Source organism: Numenius arquata, chromosome 14 (genome assembly GCF_964106895.1).
Source record: "Numenius arquata chromosome 14, bNumArq3.hap1.1, whole genome shotgun sequence".
Classification (NCBI taxonomy): Eukaryota; Metazoa; Chordata; class Aves; order Charadriiformes; family Scolopacidae; genus Numenius; species Numenius arquata.
The window spans coordinates 12,276,757-12,297,527 of record NC_133589.1 but is presented as its reverse complement, the minus strand read 5'-3'; the positions used below and the strand labels follow the sequence as shown (position 1 = coordinate 12,297,527).

Sequence of the window (20,771 nt, the reverse complement as noted above, 5' to 3'; positions counted from 1 at the left end):
ATGTTGATATCTTACAATGCCCTTTGTGATTCCGTACGTGCACCGTGTGCTACCTTATGCTAGAAGTTCTTGTATAAACGGGCACTCTAAAAGCATTAGAAAAGGTCAGTGGAAAATGTAAAGCAAATGTTCTTAGATTAAATCCATGAGAAAATTAGATGGATGGCCAATTCAGGGATAAAGTGCTATAGTTGGCTAGATCATATACAATCAAAAACACACAAAAAACTACATTCAACATCTTTCATGCTTTATAAGCTGGGGTGGGGGGGGAAGAAGAAAACGTTAATTTATGTACTGTGACTTAACACATATTTAGCTGGTTAGTTTGCACTTTCCTAAGAGTCCCTAAAAATAAACTGAAAACATCATAAATTACTTATGGCAAATAGAATGGCAGGAAAACTCTATTGTTTCCAAATGTGCATTGAAACAAATGAGCGAACATGAGGCTCCTCTATAAGAGAAAGACTCTTAGTGGAAGAACTTACTGAACTCTGACTGAAGTCACATGAAAGTAACCCAGGGAGGCTTGCCAGCTAAACAAGATTTTATCTGTCAGTGCAAAGGCAGCCCCTTTTGTTAACTTCAGAATATATGTTTCAAATTTTAACTAATACACTTCCAGCACATCACTGATTTCAGTGAAAACTTACTGAAAAGGTAATACAGATTGAGATTAATACAGGTTTCTCTCCTTCTGTGCCATTTCTGCTCTGTATATTATGAAGACAAAGGCAGAACAAAAGGTTGAGATGTTCACTGTCTTACCCACTCCAAACTATCAGGCTGTTTCTGACCACAACCAGGCCAAAATTCAGGTTAAAGATATAAAAATGTATAGGAAACTGCCAGGGAATGTCATAAATAAATGTAAAATAGAAAAAAAATACTGTCTAAGATATCTTTTCCCACTTTAAACAAGTAAGTTGCAAATGAACATCAAATGAACATTATCAGTGCATGATTACGGACAGATGTTGCATGGTTCCATGTAAAACCTTGTCATCTTGTCAGTCTGCCTGTCTTTGAGTGAGGTCTTCTCAGGCCATGTGTGATTCAAATGCACCACTTGAGGACAGGTAATACAGGTATATCTTTTGAGGAGGGGCTAATTCAGGAAGGACATAAACACTGGAGAGGATTTCTCTGTCTTTCAGGTACAACTAAGATAGTATGCCGCTGCCGAGCCTTAGTGACTCACCTTGGCCAGTTGGGCTTGGAGTTTGTTCTTTATATCAGCTACTTCAGCAATACGATTATTCAAGGCCAGATTGGTACTGACGAAATGATTCCACATCTCCTCAGATGTGCTCTCCAGCTTAGCCTCTGCATCCTCTCGGAGCTTGGCAGAGTTGGCCCTTGCATGTTGAGAGCACCTGATATTGTCTTCAGTGAATTTAGCCCACGTTTCAGGAATTGAAACACTAGCAAGACATTTAAAATTAAAGAAAAACAAAAGATAAAAGCACAGGTGAGCTGTTTTCTGTTCAGTGATGATTACAATGAAATACACTGAGATTAAGTGTTCATCCACTGAACTGTGCAAACTGTGCAGTCACATAAATCAGGTGATTCTATTGGTTTCACACCCACTTCTTTTTCCTTTTTTCTTCTATAAATCAAAGATTTGGCAACAGCAAGTGAAGATCTTGGAGAGCTGCTTCAACAGAATTCCTATGGTTTGCTTGGATATTGTAGCTGCTAACTCAGGTCTTCATGGCCCTCGCATCAACTCCAAAGTAAGTAGGCTTATGTTTTGCCGTATAAAGAATGACCTTTTCTTGCATACTTTTTGCTTGAAATAGTTTTTCAGGATCAGGTATGAACGTCAGCATCACCTCTTCTTCTTGTCTTTAATAGATTAGGTGATGGTCTGAGTTCATACCTGCTGCTGTATCTCAGCTGCAATTTGACACATTTCTCTGCATCAAGGTTCAGAGTGCCTTATGGCCTTATGGATTATTAGATTATTTAGCATGATCTTCTACACATTGCACACCAGCAAATTAGGCTCAAATACCATCTACTTTTGTGAACCCAAATCTTTATCCTGGGGAAACAGAGTTATGTGTCGCCAACCACCAGAGAACATGAGTGCCTGACCTCGTTTAGGGAAAATAGCAAGAAACCAAAGGAGGAAGGGATTGTTAGACAGCTGTTCAGACAGCTCTGGTCTGCTATTAGAGCAGCCCTACCTCATAAGATACATATGACCTATATAATAAAGCATGTGGCTGTGACATTCTAGTAGCCTTCATCATCAGGGGAATGATAGCAGGAAAATGGATAAGGCATGGAACTAGGAGTAAGGAGAACTGGAATTTTTTTCCCAGCCCCAACACTGTCCTTCTGTGTTCTTCGGATAAATATCTTCATCCTCTTATTTCTCTATGTATTAACATGAACACCTCTGCTTTAATTTACATGGCTGTTACGGTTAAATTCAGTAGTATCTATGAGACAATCAGAAATGGCTCTGCTATGGAAATGCCAGTGAATATACAGAGACTGAATATAGGGCTCCTGCACTGAAAAATACTACCCATGAATGTTCCTGCTGCAACGTTGTGTATGGCAACAAACTTTGGGATGCTTGGTTTTGTGTCCAAGCTTCACAGATGGCCTTCATTATCATAATTAACATAATTATGAACATAAATCCCACATTCAAGTCTTTCCAAACTGGGAATCTGCAGGGCTCCAAAGAGCCCCCAGCTTGAAACTGATGCAGCGTAAACTACTCTCTTTGGAGTTAAAGTCACCACTGTCTTTAATGCATTGCTTAGCCCACTAGATCACTTCTCCATTCACCCAGAAACATTTAGCATATTTTATGAAAAGGTACCGATATTTTACTTGTGAAACTGAAACACTGAGACAAACTTCTGCCTGCGTTCATTGCCTTCACTGACTTCATTCTCCACACAAAACTTCCTTCTAAGAGTTATGCCTCTGTGTTAAATTCTGCATGGAAAGGTCACTATTTATTGAGTTTCACATTTACTTTAGATTTTAATTGAACACTGAGAATAAATATTAAGGGATGAAAAAATACAAAGTTAATTTTGTCAGTGCTTGTTTTCTCAGGGTCCCTTTTTTTTGGTTTTTCATAGGGTATTCCTCTCCCTCCAAACTGAACTACTGATCTTTCTAAACAATTTGGAATTCCTTAGTGCCACACATTTATATAGGCAGTTTCAGGTAGCCAACACGATACCACAGTAAAGCACATAAATCAGTGTACTAAACCTGAGCCAACATTGCTTACAGCTACTGATCCAGACAATCTCAGTGTACTTTCTGCAGGGTATTGGGTTTGGGTTTTTTTTTTTCCATCTGTGGTCTGATACTCATATTCTCATCGGAAAATTAAATTTCCAAGTAGGTTTCCATCTTGACTATCTGAAATAGTTAGTATTTAATCTGTTCTTTTACATTACTTTTTCGGACTGTAACTTATCCGGCTGGCTCTGTTGCACAGAAAACACCTGCTCTTTTCCTGAGTGCTGCAGGTATGTCTCAGTTTGCTAAATGGTTTCAGGAAAATGTTAATGAAAAATGGCGTTTCTTTGGATAATGGTTGGTGGGAAAGGAAAAGGGCTGTAAAACTTATCCTCATGAATCTGCTTTTTACTAGAGCTGACAAGAATAATTTTATTTATTGCTAATCCTAAAAGTAGGTAGTGTTACTAGAGTCAGCAGAATGCCTGCCAAGTTTCCTTCGGATATGCCCTCATTTCGGTAGTGAATGAGGTGATCTTTTAATGAAAAGCAGAACATAAGTAAACAAGTAATACTGATTTATTCTTTTTCTCCTTCCAACAAGACAGAGTCGTTATCATTTGAGATTGTGGAGTACATTCACCATTCAAATATTGCTATGTTAAACAGTGATAAGAGAGCTAACAAGTCATTAGCACAAAAACACTGCCCTCTGTTGCAAGCTGCTCTTCTGCTGCTATTGCTTTTGGATTGAATGCAGTTCTTCATGAGGGCACTACTAATAAACAGTTTTAAACTGTATGCAACTGGGACATTTTAGTTCAGTAATTTTAGTTGTCTGTAATGCTGAAGCTGTGCCAAATCTTTTTGATCGTCCTGTTTAACACATATCGCTGTATAGCTTGATGGCCTGATTTCCCAATAACCCAAGCTATTTTTACGGAAAATATAAATATTCCTTGGCGTACACTTGCATGCTGTTTACCTCATTGCACTTAACTGCACACCTTAGCTGAATTTTCATTTGTTTGGGTGTGATTTTGAAACCTGAAGGCCACAGAACAGTATAAATCAAAACCAGAGGGAGATGTGCACGAGGGAGGTTGAGGGCAAGGAGTCAACTGCGACACGGTTTCAACTGTCCTCGCTGAGAACTGCACATCAGTGCTGTTGGTGCTGCCGACTGCCAGCTTCCGCCCAGCCTCCAGCAACCCTAGCTCTTTGGAGGCAGGGAATAATTGAGGATGGTGGAGGGTGTCACACCAAGGAAAGGCAGGGCCGTATGGAGAGAGAAGCCACTTCTTTCGATATCACTTCTCAGAGATAAGGCTAGGAATTGTGCTGCAATCAGGCTCGCTCTTACAGCAGGGAGAATGGAAAGAGAAGGTTACAATAGCCACCCATACTTACGTCCCATCTGCTTTCTCCACTCCATGGTAAAAGTTGATGCTGTTTGATGTGTTCCTCAGGTTAAAGCACTTCTCATCAATAAAAGAGGCTGTGTTTTTGTCAGAAAGATCGTGTTCCAGGGCGTGCTGGGCATCTCTATTGATGCTGTGAAAGGGAAAGACTTATGTTAATCTGAACCACCTTTTATGCTGTTATCCTAAATAGCTATTTGCTTTTATTATCTTCCTACAATGCTTCATTTTATCGTTTGGTAGCATTTACTGTGGCTTGAAAATGCTTGGTGCTGTAATTTATCTAGAGGGAGCTGCTGTACCATTCATCTCTTTTAGCCTCTAGTGAGTGTTCATCAAAGAATTGAATTTAACTCACTGTATTTAATAATGTTCGTCATTTTGATGACAGCCTGCCACAAGGGTGAAAAACAACAGGTATTTGATGTGTGGCACAAGGAAAGCCCCGGAGAAAATGGGAGAAGGTTTTCAGTGATAACATTCATGCCAGCAAAGCTGTCCATGATAAAGAGAAGGGCAGACCAGAGCTGTGGTTTCCCATCTCTCCTGATCTGGGGGGAAAATTCACTTGGTGTAATTCAGGTTGTATATCACTGGAAAACCTGTTTAAATATTTCTGCTCATCTCGATCATGAGGAGGGAAACATATTGCTCTATCTCTGCTTTCTTACCCACAAGGAATTTTTGGGGTAACTTAACCTCCATTGGCTCTTCCAAAAGTGGGGAATGCCTGGGAGACTGTGAACTGGAATGGGAGTAATATGGATGAAGAAAGAATCCAAGTCTTGCTTTCCAGTGCATCAGGAAGTCAGCACATACTGACACGTTTTTGCAAATATTGCTGTTTCTCTGATGCACTTGTCAATTGGCATTACTATTGGTCTGCCTGATGTGGTGACAGAACTGAATCAAAGGTCACCAGAAACGCCAGCCTAAAAGGCGAGACAGAGTTCATGCCACCAAATAAGAACTTAGCTTTTATCTGATAATATATCCAATATATTACAGTAGCGGAATGAACTGCACAAATGCATCAGACCTGACTCATGTGAGTCCTGAGTGCCATTAATAAGAGCAATTGTTTATAAAATCTACCTGTGTCTTTTTCTCCTACAATGTGATAATCAAGAGCTGTACAATTTTATCTTCCTTGCGTGTGAGCACCTGAACTGTTTATTTTGAGAATCATGTCATGCCATATAAACATGACTTTTAAAACTTGTATCAGTTCTGTGTAGTTAACAGAATGCTGTATTCAGAATAATTTTACCTAATCAAATGGTAAGACTTTAATTTGCATTTACTAGGATATTTGTGTACTCTCAAAGAAATAAGATTAATTCCAAAGCATCCCATAGCAAAAATATATACAAATATACTTAAAAATAATTTAAGTCCATTCCATAACTCATTGCATACCTTATGATGTGCTTATATCCCTGTTTCTTTTGTCAATAATAAATTTCCTTTGAATTTAGTTTTGTAATTAAAAAAAAATCCCTTTGAACTCCAGTGTGCCACATAGCAACATTGGCACAAGTAAGCCATAATTTTTGTGTCCCTAATCTTAATGAAAGATTTCATAATAAACATGACTTTAAAAATTGAGTCACAGTCATCTTTAAATGGCACGTATTGCTGTTCTGCAGTTTAACATACAAATTCTATCAACGGTACAAATTAGAAGTGGAGGGCAATGAGCATCTAACTGATAGGCTGTCTCTGTGCTTTTGCCATTTTCAGTCTGTTATTAGATATGAGCTAACTGAATTCAGCTCTCCTGTCTTTTAAAAGAGGAATTAAATGTAAAGTCTTACCCCAACTGTTGATTGATTTTCTGTGCAAGTTTTGTGAATATTTCTTGACAGTCCTTGTATACATCAACTTCCTACGGTGGAAAATATGCAGTCAGTGCTTTCATCAAACTTCATTTGTTTCAGTGTATTTACCCTTCTGCATTCTAGATGTTGCAGCCTTCTCACATACCTCAAATGCAATGTAGGTCAAGAATCATAGAATAGTTTGGGTTGGAAGGGACCTTTAAATGTCATCTAGTCCAACCCCCTGCAATGAGCAGGGACATCTTCAACTAGATCAGGTTGCTCAGAGCTCCGTCCAAGCTGACCTTGAATGTTTTCAGAGATGGGGCATCTACCACCGCTCTGGGCAACCTGGGCCAGTGTTTCACCACGCTCAGCATCAAAAATGTCTTCCTTATATCTAGCCTATATCTACCCTCTTTTAGTTTAAAACCATTATCCTTTGTCCTTTCGCAACAGGCCCTGCTAAAAAGTTTGTCCACATCTTTTCTGTAGGCCCCCTTGAAGTGCTGAGAGGCCACGATAAGTTCTCCCCAGAGCTGCCTCTTCTCCAGGCTGAGCAACCCCAGCTCTCTCAGCCTGTTCTTGTAGGATGTCTTTTGGTCCCTCTCTTCCTCAGTGCTACAAAGTTGTATCTTTTTACTTCTTTTTATATTACTTTTTATGTTACATCAAACATAGTACATTTTATTGGATGGAGTTATTCTAATAAATATAAAGTCGAATTTTTTTTGGCTTAAGTATAATGAAGGTACTTGAAACATGAACCTTAATCCATTAAACTATACTCTCTAACTTCTTCTAGAGTTTCTACATTTTTCTAGAACAATACGCGTATTTTGCTATTAGCGGAGTAGGTTGAAATATATCTGATTTCAGAAACAGTCTCCCTAAGGAAGTGTATTGTAATATTCTTCAAAACTGTAAATATTATTCAAAGAAATTCAAAGCCAGGCTCCACTCAGCTTAAAATAAATAAAAAATACTCAAGCCAACCACCTGAAAACTACACAAACACAGTAATTACTGTCCCTCAAACAAAGTTATGATGTTCCAGCCTCTTTCTTTTTCAAAGACTCTGTTTTAGCCCAACATACTGTCTTATCTAAGTGTGCACTCACACTTTTGTGAGTTTTGAAACAGTGAATAAAGTGTTTTAAATTATTTGGAAGTCATTAAGACATCCCAAATTTAAAAATACAGGCTTTGTCTCTGTACTTGTCCAGTATGTGTAGGAGTGACAGTGACTTTAGAACTGCCTTTCCTGTTATTAAAAAAATGAGCCTTTGTTGTCCTTTGTGGCCACTATCTAGCTTGCTCCAGTCAGAGCAGTGCTTAGAGAGATCAGGCAAGCACTCTTTATTTTGTATTTTGAAAAAATAATTTTTTTCATCTGTTCATGTAAAACATTTAGCAGTATTTCATCCTACCCTGGATTCTCATGCTAAATTAAGTGCTGAAATACTTAAGCTCATATATATTAGTTCCTTGTTTCTTCATTAAAACTTTAAAACTCCAAGGTGCAGGCTATAGGCTCTGAACAAGCATCTTGGATATCCAAGTGTTCTGCACACCCTTCTGTAATCTATTAATACAGAAAAGTGCTTGAAGTAACGCCATTGTCCCATAATGTTCTTTTCTAGTATTTTTGTTCTTGTACACATCCAATATAACTTCTTTCACGTTAGCAAAATGTTACTTTGTTATTTTTTTAATTTAAAAGATTAAGCAATCATTACTGTCCATCTCTCTTTGTCCAGTAACACTATATATACAGCGATGCAGTAAACCAGCATTTTATATTGTAAGCCCTAAGAAATTCTGAGATTCTATAAACCATGGCCCAAAAAAAGCCATCTTGAGAAATGTTTTTATAGGATCAGAGAAGATGGAACTGGATGAGACCTTACAAGGATCCTCTTGCTCCCAGAAGGTTGAATAGAACATTAACCATTCCCAATATATTTAGTTTTACCTAGTTTCTTCCCCTTTCCCCCCTCAGTCTTCCAAATGAACGAAAGGAAGAAATTACTGCAATGCTTTTACTCTGATAAATATTTAATTGGATTTTAGTTATTCCCACAGTTTGAAAAATAAACTAGTATGTCTGATCTTACCTTTATGAGGTTCTTTTCCACGTCATCATGAACTAAGTCTATACCCTTCCGCATCTCACGGTGGTACAGGCACTCTAGGGCTATCTGCAAGCAAACCAAGGGACATTTTAATAGGCTCAGTACTGCATTGTGGAGTGAAACCTTGAACCTTGCTGAAGGGGCCACTGAACTGACGTGTCAAGTAATGACCATCTCTTGAGGGTGGAACAGGATAGGAGGTGGTTTCATCGCACTCAACTGATCCGTCTTAGTGGCTCATTCCTACTTACCTGTCAATACATACTTTTTAGGATTAGCTGCCACAATAGCTGCCATTAGATTAGCTGCTTATTAAAGTGCAGCAAGGCCTACATCTCAACATGCCCAGTTTTGTTGTAAATTGTGTGGATTAAAACACCTGTGGTGTTCTACTCATCCATAGGAAAATCCTTTAATTTCATCTCCCTTCATCCTGCCTCATCCAATGCCAAAGTTTGAAAGTTTCATACCTATACAAAAGAATGACTGTGTAACTACAGTCATTGAACAGGCAATTCAGTTAATCTGCTCCAGCAGGTTAACTTTACTTTTTATGTCTCATCCTCTTGTTTAGAACCATACTAATACATGAAACAGCATGAGCTGGCAAAAAGCCTTTCAGCAGAAAATGTTCTCTAAAGAGAAAGCATCCTCACGCTGCCACTCTGAATCAGTACAGATACAGACAACTAAAAAAGTCATTATTGAATACTGAGTTTTGGGTTTCTATTTGTACTTGCCTAGAAACATTTCTGGTAGACATAGCTTCCATCAGCAATACTCCAGATGTTTATGAGGCAACTTTGACTCTATTTTTTGCGTGATTTGAGTTTTCGCTAGCATTGTTCATTGACTTTTTTATTACTGTTGCTTTTTTTGTTGCAGTTAATTTGCCTTTAGGATTCTGTAGAAATTCAAAACATAGCACAAATTATATTCCATCCTAAGTGAAAATATTATTTTCACCAGGCAATAGCAGAAAATTCAGAGCTAGATAAAAATATTGGGATATTGCAGCTTAGAGGACCATCTTCTCCTCTCCTGTAACATACTGAATGACCGGCCAGTGCCTGAGGGAGACTTGGCCTCCTGGACCCTCAAGCAGAAAGGAAGGAAAAGGCGGTCTTGAAGTGTGTGGGCAGGTTTCTTTGTTGACTTTTCTATATAAATCCCATGGTGGCCAGGTTCTCTTCTTACTGAGGGTAACGTTTCACCAAGATGTGTCCTGATGGTAACAGTAAAAGTCATACTAGTATTCAACAGAGGTAAAGCCATTTTCTGTACCCATTCCGCAGTACAGTCGTAAAATAACTGGCTATGTCAAACCTACCTTCAGTGGTCCTTGCAGTGCATCTGCAGCACTATCGAGCCGCTGCTTTACTGTTTCCAAGGCTTGGGTCTCTTTCAGCAGACACTCTAGCTCATGGATGAGCTCAGATCTCCAGAAATCAATGTTGGTGATCCTCTCTCCCAGGTTTCTTTTACTGTCTTCTTGCATCAGAAAAGTCAGTTGATCCTTGTTTTGCATCAGTCTCATTGAATCAGTGTTCAGTCTACCGGCACAGTACCTGGAGGCTTCAGAGCCTTTTAGCTGAACCATGTTCGCGTGGTGCCAGTCACGAGTGCTGTAGCGGGTATGCAGGCTGGAGCGTAACGCAGGCAGAATAGTGGGCGGCCGCCCAGTGCAATTGAATTCCTTGTCAGAGATTTCAGGGACCAAAACCACTTTGTGCAGCAGACTGGGCCTCCAGGAGTTGAGGTAGCGGTAGCCTGGTAGGCAGTAGGACTGATAGGTCTCCTTGGTGGTGCTGGTGGGAGCTAGATCCGGCAGCAGGCAGTTCTTCCTTCTGCCGCAGTAGCTGGCTACCTGCGTGGTGCCCAGAAACTCCATCCTGCCCTGGGCTCAGGCAGCTGCCCTCGGGCTGTCCAGGAGCCGCTCCGAGCAGCCCTGGGGCTCTGCCAGCCTTCTCAGGGCTGCACAGCACTTTGTGACACGACGCGGTGTCACGGAGCCCCGAGGGCTGTTCCATCTTGCAGGTTGAAACCTGGGGGGGCCTCCGTTCGTACCCCCTATCCTAGGGCATGTTGTTTTTCCCAGGAAGAAGCAGTGCTTTCCCCTGCAGGGCAGCGCTGCACGTGTTGGGACCCAGAGGTCTAGACACGATGTGCAACTGTTTGCTTATAGCGCAGCAGGATTTGCCAGAGGCTCGCTCTGGATGGGCGTGTAGGTTTGCCTTCAGTGAGCTTATCTTCAGCAAAGAGAAATAAAAGTTTTACTTCAGAGCGGTTCACGTGTATCGGTGACTGCAGGGAAACGCAGCAGCGGAGACAAGCCTTCTGAACCCAAACACAGGCTCTGGGAGTCGTCTCTTACGATTGTCTAGTGATCTCTGCAGATGGTTTGGTCCAAATGGAAAAAGATAGTATCACTCTCTTGGGTTTTGCTCTTCCCCTCAATTGTATTAATCTTTCATAAAAGGTATGATGGGAGAGATCTTCCTCTGATTATGATTTTTCTCCACTTTAAAATGTTGAGTAACTTCTCAGATAACTTATTTTTCTCATTTTTCCTTTTAGCCGTCTGGTCTCTCTGGCAAAAAACCCTCTTTCTGAAATCCAGTGCTTTAAAATTGCACTGTGACACATGATCTGTGCCAAGAATTTTGAACATAAATAATTATTTGTAATTAGGCACTGTATTTCACTGTCCTTAAATCAGCACAGATTTCTTCTAAGTTGAATGCAAGACAAGTGCCATCATTTCTTCTTCTCCAGATATATAACTATGAAACAGCTTCTTAACTTTTTTTTTTTCACCGTGGGGAAATAAAATACATATGTAGATATGTGCATTACATTCCAACATATCTTGTCTCAGAAAGCTAGCATGACATTACATCCCAGCTAAAAGAAGTAGAGATAATTTTTAATAAATAGTCATTGTAAGTTAAATTTGTCTTCTCCTGATGTTTGAAATATACACAAATGTAAGTGCTAACTGTAGGGAGGTGAGGTGCAGGCAGTGGAGTCACACACTGGGGACAGACACCAGACTGGGGTGTCCCAACAGGGTAAGATTGATGCTGCAAATGCACGCGCACACAGAAAACTTTGCTCTTGCAAAAACTGATGGAACTAATTCTCAGCAGCTGCCCAGGAGGGTAAAGTTATTCCTGAGCATGAGAGATTGCAAGAGTGCTGCCAGAGTTCACCGCTGAGTTCAGCCTGGCTCAAGCACTAAATAAAGCCTATTTTTTGCCCCGATACCCCTGCAAGAAGAGCCCTGGCTGGCTCGGAGGAAGGGGGGTGCTGAGGAAGAGATTTACTTTTCCTTTTTGGTGCTTTTTGTGGGGAATGTTCTATATAACCCCGGGAACAGGAAATGATCCATTGGCCCCAAAAGAAAAATATTTGAACACGTACCTCGGTTTAAAATGTGGAAAGTCCTGCTGACATCAGTGAATCTAATCCATATGTTTGAAAGGAAGCACAGACCTAAAGTGCTGTACTGAGCTGTGGTCTAAAACAGAGCCAAATTTTTCACAGGGAAGGTACAGTATAAATTTCTCAGATACATCTTCCTGGCCAGTTCCTCCCACTCCAGACATTCAAATATGCTTAAACATTGGGATCCATTTCCATATGGCATTTTTTTCATTAGTTTCCCAAAGAAGATAATTACAGAGCAGTTAAGTACAGAAGTTGTACGAGTATGAAGTAGTGATGAGCATTTACCTGGGGTAAATATACTTGGAACGGAAAATGGGCAATAGCCTATTTATTAATGACTAAAAACCAGAGGCCAAACTCCTCAAATACCTTAACAAAATGTATTTTAAGATTTTGTTTTTAGATTTTTTATTTAGGTGGACAGTTATTCAGAAGGTTTTGGTGTGGTTTTTTGTTGTTTTTTTTTTCCCCAGAGTGCTCTTTCTGAAAAGCTTGCAGTTGTTGAAGTGGAGAGTGCTCGTAAGAAAATAACTTTGCAGTACTTTTCTCTCAAAAAGACAGATTTAACCCCAGGATGAGCTGGTACCTTTCCAAATATCACCAGGTACTCTTTTCTATATATTGTGTTTCCACGGTTAGACAGCCTTAAATAGTAACTTACACACTTGTATGTTAAAACAATCAAGTTTTGGGACTAATCAGTTAGAAATGGGAATACCTGAGACTCCAGACTCTGCTCAAATCAGAAAAATACCTTTTTTACAGCACCCAAAGCAGTAAGAGGCTTTGCGAGCAGGAAACGTGCTGGTTCCCTCACAGTTCCTCCAAAACCACTGCCCCAACCTGCCTTTCTCTCAAACTTGAGTTCCTGCCGGTGGTTTCTAAACTAGAATACACGGGCCCTGCCCCAGGAGTAAATGTCTGTCTCACGGGGAGCAACCACCACAGGAGGGACTGTTGTTTCGAGGCTCATACCTGTTATACGGTACAAAAGGGAGAAAAATCAAAAACTTTTTAAAAGGATGTGAGTGTGTTGTGTGCACTTTTCCGAAGCAAAGTGGTTACACTATTTAACGCTGTTTTCTGAACACCTGAGTTTTACTCGTGTAACAGCCGTTCAGCTGCTGCTGCACCTGCGATGGTTGGGACTCTGCGCTGTTTGAACCGTAACGGTGTTGCGAGAACTTTATACGTGGGTAATGGGAAACTGAAGGGAAGGCGAAAAGATTGTCGAAGATCTTGGAAAAATGTTCTCTTCCTCATAAAACTAAATATGGTCCTGTGATTTAGTGTTCATTTCCATGTAGATTAGAAACATTCTGAGGCAGGACTTGCCTTTTGCTGAGTGTTGGAAAGGCAGCCCCTGCTGGGGATTCTCGGTCTCTGCAGGGGGTTCACTCACAGGTGCAGTTTTCAGTCCCCCAGCTTTTGGCCAGGGGCACTGTCAGTTTGTGCTGGGGTGATGGGCAGTACAAGGAATGACCACCGGTGTTTGCAATTAGTAATTCAGTTCTTAGGCTGGGATGCTACGAAGAGCAGAGAGGACAAGGCTGTGCTCAGGCAGCCGTGGGAGAGGCAGAAAGGGAGCGGTGAGGGGGATAAGGTGGCCAGTAATAAGACTACATCACAAGCAGATGCACACTTCCCTGGTTTGGAAAATTAATTATGAATTTATTTCATTAATTTTTAGGTACCAAATTCAGCGGCTATCTGATTACTCAGAAGTTGATTGGCCAAGTTCTGGGAGAGTAATCTTCCAAATGAATATACCCACTAAATTAACAAAAATTGTCTACCAGCAAGGTATAGTAATCAATGTATTCAGAATTGCTTTGAAACATGGTAATGGCTTGATTTTACTGAAATGATACATAAATCTCCCTGGTATAAAACTTCTGAAACACAGAAGCAAAGTGAGTTAGCCTGTGATGCTCTCCTCGGCAGCTGTACTACGCTGTGCTGTGGAGTGAGCTGACCCAACTGCCCGAGTACGGGTGGCAGAGCACCAGGCGCGTCTGGTGTCCTGATGAACACCAAGGCTTTGGTACTGGAATGTTCTTTGGGCACTGGTGTTACTTGCTTCTATCTAATGCTGATCTGGTGGAGAAATTTCAACGTGGCACTAAAAACGTGCTGCTGTCCATGAGTCTCGTTTAGCTCAGCACCACAGACCTGTGCAGGTCTCCCCGCTGCATCCGTGCAAGTACCTGCAACGTGAGAGAGTTGGGGTTGTTCAGCCTGGAGAAGGCTCCAGGGAGAGCTTAGAGCCCCTTCCAGTCCCTAAAGGGGCTACAGGAGAGATGGGGGGGGGGCTCTTTTATCAGGGAGTGGAGCCATAGGACGAGGGGTAACGGTTTTAAACTGAAAGAGGGGAGATTTAGATTAGATCTCAGGAAGAAATTCTTTGCTGTGAGGGTGGTGAGGCACTGGAACAGGGTGCCCAGAGAAGCTGTGGGTGCCCCATCCCTGGAGGTGTTCAAGGCCAGGCTGGATGGGGCTTTAGTGGGAGGTGTCGCTGCCCAGGGCAGGGGGTCGGAACTCCGTGATCTCTAAGGTCCCTTCCAACCCAAACCGTGCTTTGATTCTTTAAGTTGTTCGCCGAGGTGGGTGTTCGCCGCGGCCCCCCCGGCCGAGCGCAGGCCCTGCAGGGCTGCAGGCCGGGAAGACCCCGGGCGGCCGCGGTCCCCGGTCGCCTCAGGGGCAGCGCAGACCGAGCGGCCGCCGGTACCGCCGCCCGACCGCCGGCTCCCGCCCTTCGCCGCCCCGGCCCCGCCCCTCGCCGCCCCGCCCCGGCGGAGCGCCCCCTGGCGGCAGCGGGGACGGCCCGCGCATGCGCGGCCGGCGCCCTCTCCTAGCCCCGCCTCCTCCGCGCGCAGCGGAGGTGACGCAGCGGCGGGCGCCATGGCGGAGGCGTCGTGCGGGCCGCAGCCGGAGGGTGAGGGGCGCGGCGGGGCCGGGCGAGCCGGACGGGCCGCCGGCGGTGCTGGCGCTCCATCTGTCGTTGTCCGTTGCAGACTGCCCGGGGACCAACAGCGCCCAGGCGGGTAGGGCCGCCGCCTGCCAGGGATGCCCCAACCAGAGGCTCTGCGCTACCGGCGCCGCCGCTCCGGACCCGGGTGAGCGAGGCCCTGAGGGGACGGTCGCTGAGAGGAGGGGAGGAGGCTTGGGGCGGGGGGGTGAGGTTGTGCGGGCAGCGTGGTCGTGGCGGGGCTGACCGGCGACCTGTCGCCCGGCAGCGGAGGCGGCGGAGCTGCGGGAGCGTTTGCGGTCGGTGAAGCACACGATCCTGGTGCTCTCCGGGAAGGGCGGCGTGGGGAAGAGCACCTTCAGCGCCCTCCTGGCCCACGGGCTGGCGGCCGACGAGGCCAAGCAGGTGGGCTGTACGGCGCGGCGAGGGGCGGCTGGCCGCTGCGGGTTGACGCCGGAGGCGGAGGGTCCCGGAGCTGCGGGCGGGAGGGCCTGGCAGGTCTGGCACCAGTGGGCTGTGCCCCCGGGCTCCGGCCCTGCGGCACACCGGGGATAACCGGGCAGGGGATGGTAGGGGGTTTTTTGCGCGTGTACGGTTGGAGTCGGTGATCTCGGAGATCCTTTCCAACCATGGCGATTCTGTGGGAACGACTGTGCTGGTCGCGTTCCCCAACCCGTGAAGCGTTTGCACCTCTGTCCTGTGTTAAGTGCGGGAGAGAGTACTCATTGCATGATTTAAACCTGGGAAACGTTCCTGTGCAAGGTTGTTTCCAGTGGGGTGGGTTGGTTTGTTTGTTTTCCAGGTTGCTCTGCTGGACATTGATATCTGTGGGCCATCGATCCCTAAAATGATGGGTCTAGAAGGAGAACAGGTAAGTGAAAGCTCAAATGTGTTTTTTAAAGGCTTTAGGCTTAATTTTTCATTAACGTTTCAGGGTCTGTGTAGGCTTAAAGCTTCTAAAAGGACTGTTTATTGGGAAACATGCTTGGCAATGGGTAGGGAAATAAAGATAGGGAGAGAGAGTTGTTCAGCATAATTTAGTTTGCAAGTCATCTGCTTTTTGGATGACTAGTTCTGCAAATCAGCTTTTGCTGCGTATCTGCCACAAGCTCATGACTACTTAAAACTTAAGGCTTAGTATGATGCTCTTTACTGGCCCTAGAATGTTTTATGTAAACATATAAAGTCACAGGTAAATTTCTTGTAAAAGGGTGCCACAGTTATTAATGGAGATCTGGCCCTTCTGCAGTTTTTAACTGAGCTGCTCCAGTAGAGCAGTATTGTACATATAGGCACCTCTTTAACAAGTTTTGACTTACGTTTGTGTTTTATGTAACATCCATATTAATATCTAATGTAACTTTATGTATCACTTCAATTTTCAGGTTCATCAGAGTGGATCTGGATGGTCTCCAGTGGTAAGCTGGTGGAACTGTTTCAGAAAGTTTGTGGGGTTTGGGCACTGTCTTCTAAAGTGAAGAATGAGGGAGGGAGGAGCAGGGGATACTTCTATTGATTCTTTTTCTAATGACATAAATACCTAGATTCTGTAGAGTCTGGGTATAGGCTATATAGGTCAGTGTTAAATTTCTTTTGTTAATCATAAACCATTACATTTCTAAAATAGTTTCATTATTTTAAGTATTTCTTGTTTACTCACTTTCTTACCATACTATGGGCCATAAATATGTTAATTGGTTTCATTATTTTTATCATGCAGCTGTACAGCGTGTCACCTTTCCATGGGCAGACAAAAAGTATCTTACACCCAAGAAAAAACTCATTAATCTTGATAAAATACAGGGAGAGTTTTGCAGGAGTGTTGGTTGTCTAAAGATCACCTTTAGCATGTATGCTGTTAAAAAGACGGCTTGATGCTGAGAGGGAAAGCTGCTTTTATCTTTACGCTGTCTCCAGTGATTCTGTAAACCACTGCAAATCTTACTGCAACTGGGTTTTTTTTCAGCCAGGGAATGTAGTTGGTGAGCATTGCACAAAAATTGCAGTTTTCAATGCCCTTTGATAAAAGAGAAACATAAGGTTCTCTGCCTTTATTTTCTTAATGTCTCCCGCCCCCCTCCAACTGCTTTTTCTACAAAATCTGCTTTTAGATTTGGTTTCTCTGCTCTTTCTTTTCTGTTCTATGTGCTCTACTGAGTTTCTCTACTTCTCTTTTAGTATGTTGAAGAAAACTTAGGTGTCATGTCCGTGGGGTTCTTGCTTAGTAGTCCTGATGATGCTGTCATCTGGAGAGGACCAAAAAAAAATGGTACATATCAAGTGTTTTCAACAACAGTTTATGTACTTGGAACATTTAGCATCATGAGCTTGTTTAATTAATAACATAAATGTAGTAAGCAACAGGAAAAAATAAGTGAACTTACTTTCTTTAGTTGAACGTACTCATTTGCTGAATTTAGAAGGTCAAATGCTCTCTTGGGTGTTTTGTTAAAGCCTTGGTAAAATAAGCATTTCTGTACTTAAGTTGACAAGTCAGAAGGATCTGCACACCTAGGCTATAAAATTTGAAGTAGACCTTAAAATTTGAAACAGAAGAAGATAGGTTTTTTTTCTTTCTTCCACATTCTTATCCTTTCTTTTAGGGTTGATCAAACAATTTCTTCGTGATGTGGACTGGGGTGAAATCGACTACCTGATTGTAGATACACCTCCGGGAACATCAGATGAGCACTTATCTATTGTGCAGTATCTCAGTGCAATGCACATAGACGGTGCTGTTATAATCACTACCCCGCAGGTATGAGAACAGGAATTCCATTGATAGAAGCATTGTGGCAGTTAAAGCCAATCCTTGATTTAGAGTCTGTATTGAACTTCAGAGAAACAACGGTGCAGAATCTAAGGGAGTCGACTTCCTTGTTTTGTGCCTACAGTTGGCTGGTTTGTGAGTTAGGGGTTGTCTTGCTGGAGCAGGGGATCCGAGTGGGTCACTGAGCAGTTCACAGTCTAAAGCTGCCATGATCTGTCTGGTGAAAGGAAATGCTTCCCTTTCACTTCCTTCTTCGAGATCAGAGTTCACATCATTGCAAATTTGTAATTTACTCGCCAACGGCTTAATGTTCAGAAGTCAGTAAGAAGTTTAGTTTTTAAATGATAAGATGTGCACTGTTTGACAGCATGCGAAATAGCCTGTTGCCTCCAGTAGGTATCTTTGTGGTGTACATTTCTAAAAGAAAAACCAGCCCCTGGAGACCTGAAACTCAAAATATGTCAAATTGAAGCGTAGGTTATAAAGCCTGGTTTGGAAGGGAGCAGGAGATCAAACTAGCAAAAGACATCTGGTATTTCCACAACAGCTGAAAGAATAAAATGTAGAGGAAGTGAAGTGGTGAGGGAAGGAGAAGGGAACAGGAGAACTGAATAAGGTCAGACATACATACGAGAAGTCTGAGGGGATGATAAGCTATTTGAAATTCAATTTGAAGAGATAACAAGCATAAGGCTGGTGGGTGCTTGTCCTTGCCTGCTCTGCTGAGAACGCCAAGGGCCTTTCTGTAAACTGAAAATGTGAAAGTTACATTTAAAGAACTAAAGATATGAGATTAATAGGAGATAAAACAAATGTGCCTGAGTCTTTACTAGGGTCAAGTCAGATTTGAAAACAGAACCACATGGAGTAGGTTAGAACTGCTGTACCTGTTCTGGTGCTACCCATAGAATTGTTGCTAGAGCACGTACCACGGGTTTATGTTCCTCAAAACGTGAAAAGAGCAGTAATAACTCATTATGAACTTTCTCTGAAGTAGCTCTAAGGATGTAACTTAATAGGTTCAGCATCAAAATGTTACAGTCAGAACAGCAGTGTTTCCTAATATTTGTAGGAAGTGTCGCTTCAGGATGTTCGGAAGGAGATCAACTTCTGCCATAAAGTGAAACTGCCGATCATAGGCGTTGTGGAAAATATGAGTGGCTTTATATGTCCAAAGTGTAAGGTAAGGCTGCCCGTATCTTACAGCTTTTTTTGTCTTGGCAATGTTTGTATATAAAACATTGCTCCAAAATGTCCCATTCTCAGAATTGCAGTATTTTACCTCTAATTTTATGTTGTCCCAGAACGAATCTCAGATCTTTCCCCCAACTACTGGAGGTGCAGAGAAGATGTGCCAGAACTTGAATGTTTCCCTCCTGGGTAAAGTGCCTCTAGATCCTCAAATAGGTAACGTTACTGTATTGCACTATATTTAAAACAAGTTCTTCTTCCTGTACTGATGTTATTACTGGAAAACCCTGACTTGGACACTGATAAATTAGAACATTAAATACTTTTTCTCTTAAGTAAATATCTACTTCTAGATAGAACATTTTTTTTTTTCAATCAAAAGTTACTGGAACTGTGACACGGCATGGTGTGGAAAGAGGAAAGTATTGGGATAATTTCCTTAGCCCGAAACTTTATCTTGATTAAGATCAGATTAAGCATCTTTTCAGCTGTTTAATCATATTTGAAGCACAACATGTCTTTCTCTTCAGTATAATCACTTGGAAGCACAGACTGAATAAAGTCATAACCGCTAGGAAGAATTGTTAAGCACAGAAACTAGTGTTTTGACTTCGGTATTACTGGCACCACCCAAATTCTGTTGTGGCAAGCGAGAAGGCTTGGTTCCTTGCCCGCTTACTAGGTATTAGCAATTAATACTTGATTTAATGACATCAAGGAACAGGTCAGTACTTCCAAAATATGACTGGCAGTTTCTGCTAATGGTATTCCTTTGTAAAACTGTAAGCTGTAGTTCTGGTTGTGTTACTGACATAAGGACTTCTTCAAAGCAATAGATGCCAGTGGCTTTTTGAAAGGGTATAACTGGGAGCAGCATAAAGGGTAAAATAAAGTCTGTCTTTTCCTGTTGCTTTGCTTTCCTGTTTTTCCCTGTCCTTCAAGGAAAAAGTTGTGACAAAGGCCAGTCTTTCTTGTCTGAAGCACCCGACTCTCCAGCTACATCGTCTTACAGGAATATCATTCAAAGTAAGTCTGAAAGTTACTGCACAAATGAATGCTCTCCGTTCTGAGCTCTTCTGCGATACGTAAAGGTGCTAAACAGAATTATGTTTTTCAGCCATGAATAATAAAACCAGTAGACGTGCATAGCAATTCTGAAAGTAACGGATGGAAATACTACGATCGCTTCTTCGGGGCATCAGTTATGACAGGCTTTTAAAGTGATAACAAAACTGTATTTAGTAACTGGTTTCAATGTTTGGCTTCAGTCATTAAGTTTCAGGACAGACGTGTGTGTACTTGCTCTCACAGGAAGGTTCTCAGATTCTCACACAGGCCTGTTGAGGGGAGCTCACCATAGCTGAGTGTGATACAACTGGCTAATTACTGCCTCCAATTCTAATTGTAATTGCACCAGAAAACCTTACAAAAACTACCTAAAGAGCTGGTGATGCGCAGTTTAAAAATACAAGCAGCTGGGAAATTCCTAAAACCATTTCCACTGTGATAAAGGCCCAACTTGTGATATTTGTACCAATAGGGGCAGAGCGATGCAGCAATAACTAACCCCTGATGTGCAACTGAAATATTTATATTACTTATTTCCCTGTCTTTGCAGGAATTCAGGAATACTGTGATCAACGCCATATTCATGAAGAAAAGATTATCTAATCTATGAATGGAATAAAAATGTGGTTCACATTTAATTATAGAAAAGTAACTTATGCCTTGATTTAATAGAAGGAATGTATTCTTTTTGTATATTGCAAATAAATTCTTAATATAAATGTT

The 20,771-nt window shown here is 42.2% G+C and overlaps 2 protein-coding genes across 3 annotated transcripts in view; one reads left to right on the top strand and one right to left on the bottom strand.

The window, feature by feature from the left end:
• TEKT5 (tektin 5) overlaps positions 1-10,498 on the bottom strand; it is a 27,780-nt gene extending 17,282 nt beyond the window's left edge. Inside the window, exons 1-5 of the mRNA XM_074158293.1 lie at positions 9,928-10,498; positions 8,584-8,663; positions 6,464-6,534; positions 4,636-4,779; positions 1,205-1,427 (exon numbers count right to left, since the gene is read on the bottom strand). Of these exons, the coding sequence (XP_074014394.1) occupies positions 1,205-1,427; positions 4,636-4,779; positions 6,464-6,534; positions 8,584-8,663; positions 9,928-10,492 (1,083 nt within the window). The 5' untranslated portion in view covers positions 10,493-10,498. The remainder of the gene's footprint in view (positions 1-1,204; positions 1,428-4,635; positions 4,780-6,463; positions 6,535-8,583; positions 8,664-9,927) is intronic.
• On the top strand, positions 1,629-20,771 carry NUBP1 (NUBP iron-sulfur cluster assembly factor 1, cytosolic). 2 transcript variants are annotated; one of them, XM_074158290.1, is made up of 13 exons: positions 1,629-1,742; positions 12,525-12,655; positions 13,742-13,854; positions 15,066-15,167; positions 15,288-15,424; positions 15,822-15,890; positions 16,405-16,437; positions 17,198-17,288; positions 17,623-17,777; positions 18,862-18,972; positions 19,094-19,196; positions 19,923-20,006; positions 20,599-20,771. In XM_074158290.1, exons 3-13 carry the CDS (start codon positions 13,812-13,814, stop codon positions 20,649-20,651), a joined length of 981 nt encoding a protein of 326 aa, XP_074014391.1. In that variant the 5' UTR covers positions 1,629-1,742; positions 12,525-12,655; positions 13,742-13,811; the 3' UTR covers positions 20,652-20,771. The 2 variants fall into 2 exon arrangements, with proteins under 2 accessions (XP_074014391.1, XP_074014392.1); XM_074158291.1 differs by lacking the exons at positions 1,629-1,742; positions 12,525-12,655; positions 13,742-13,854 and adding an exon at positions 14,926-14,986.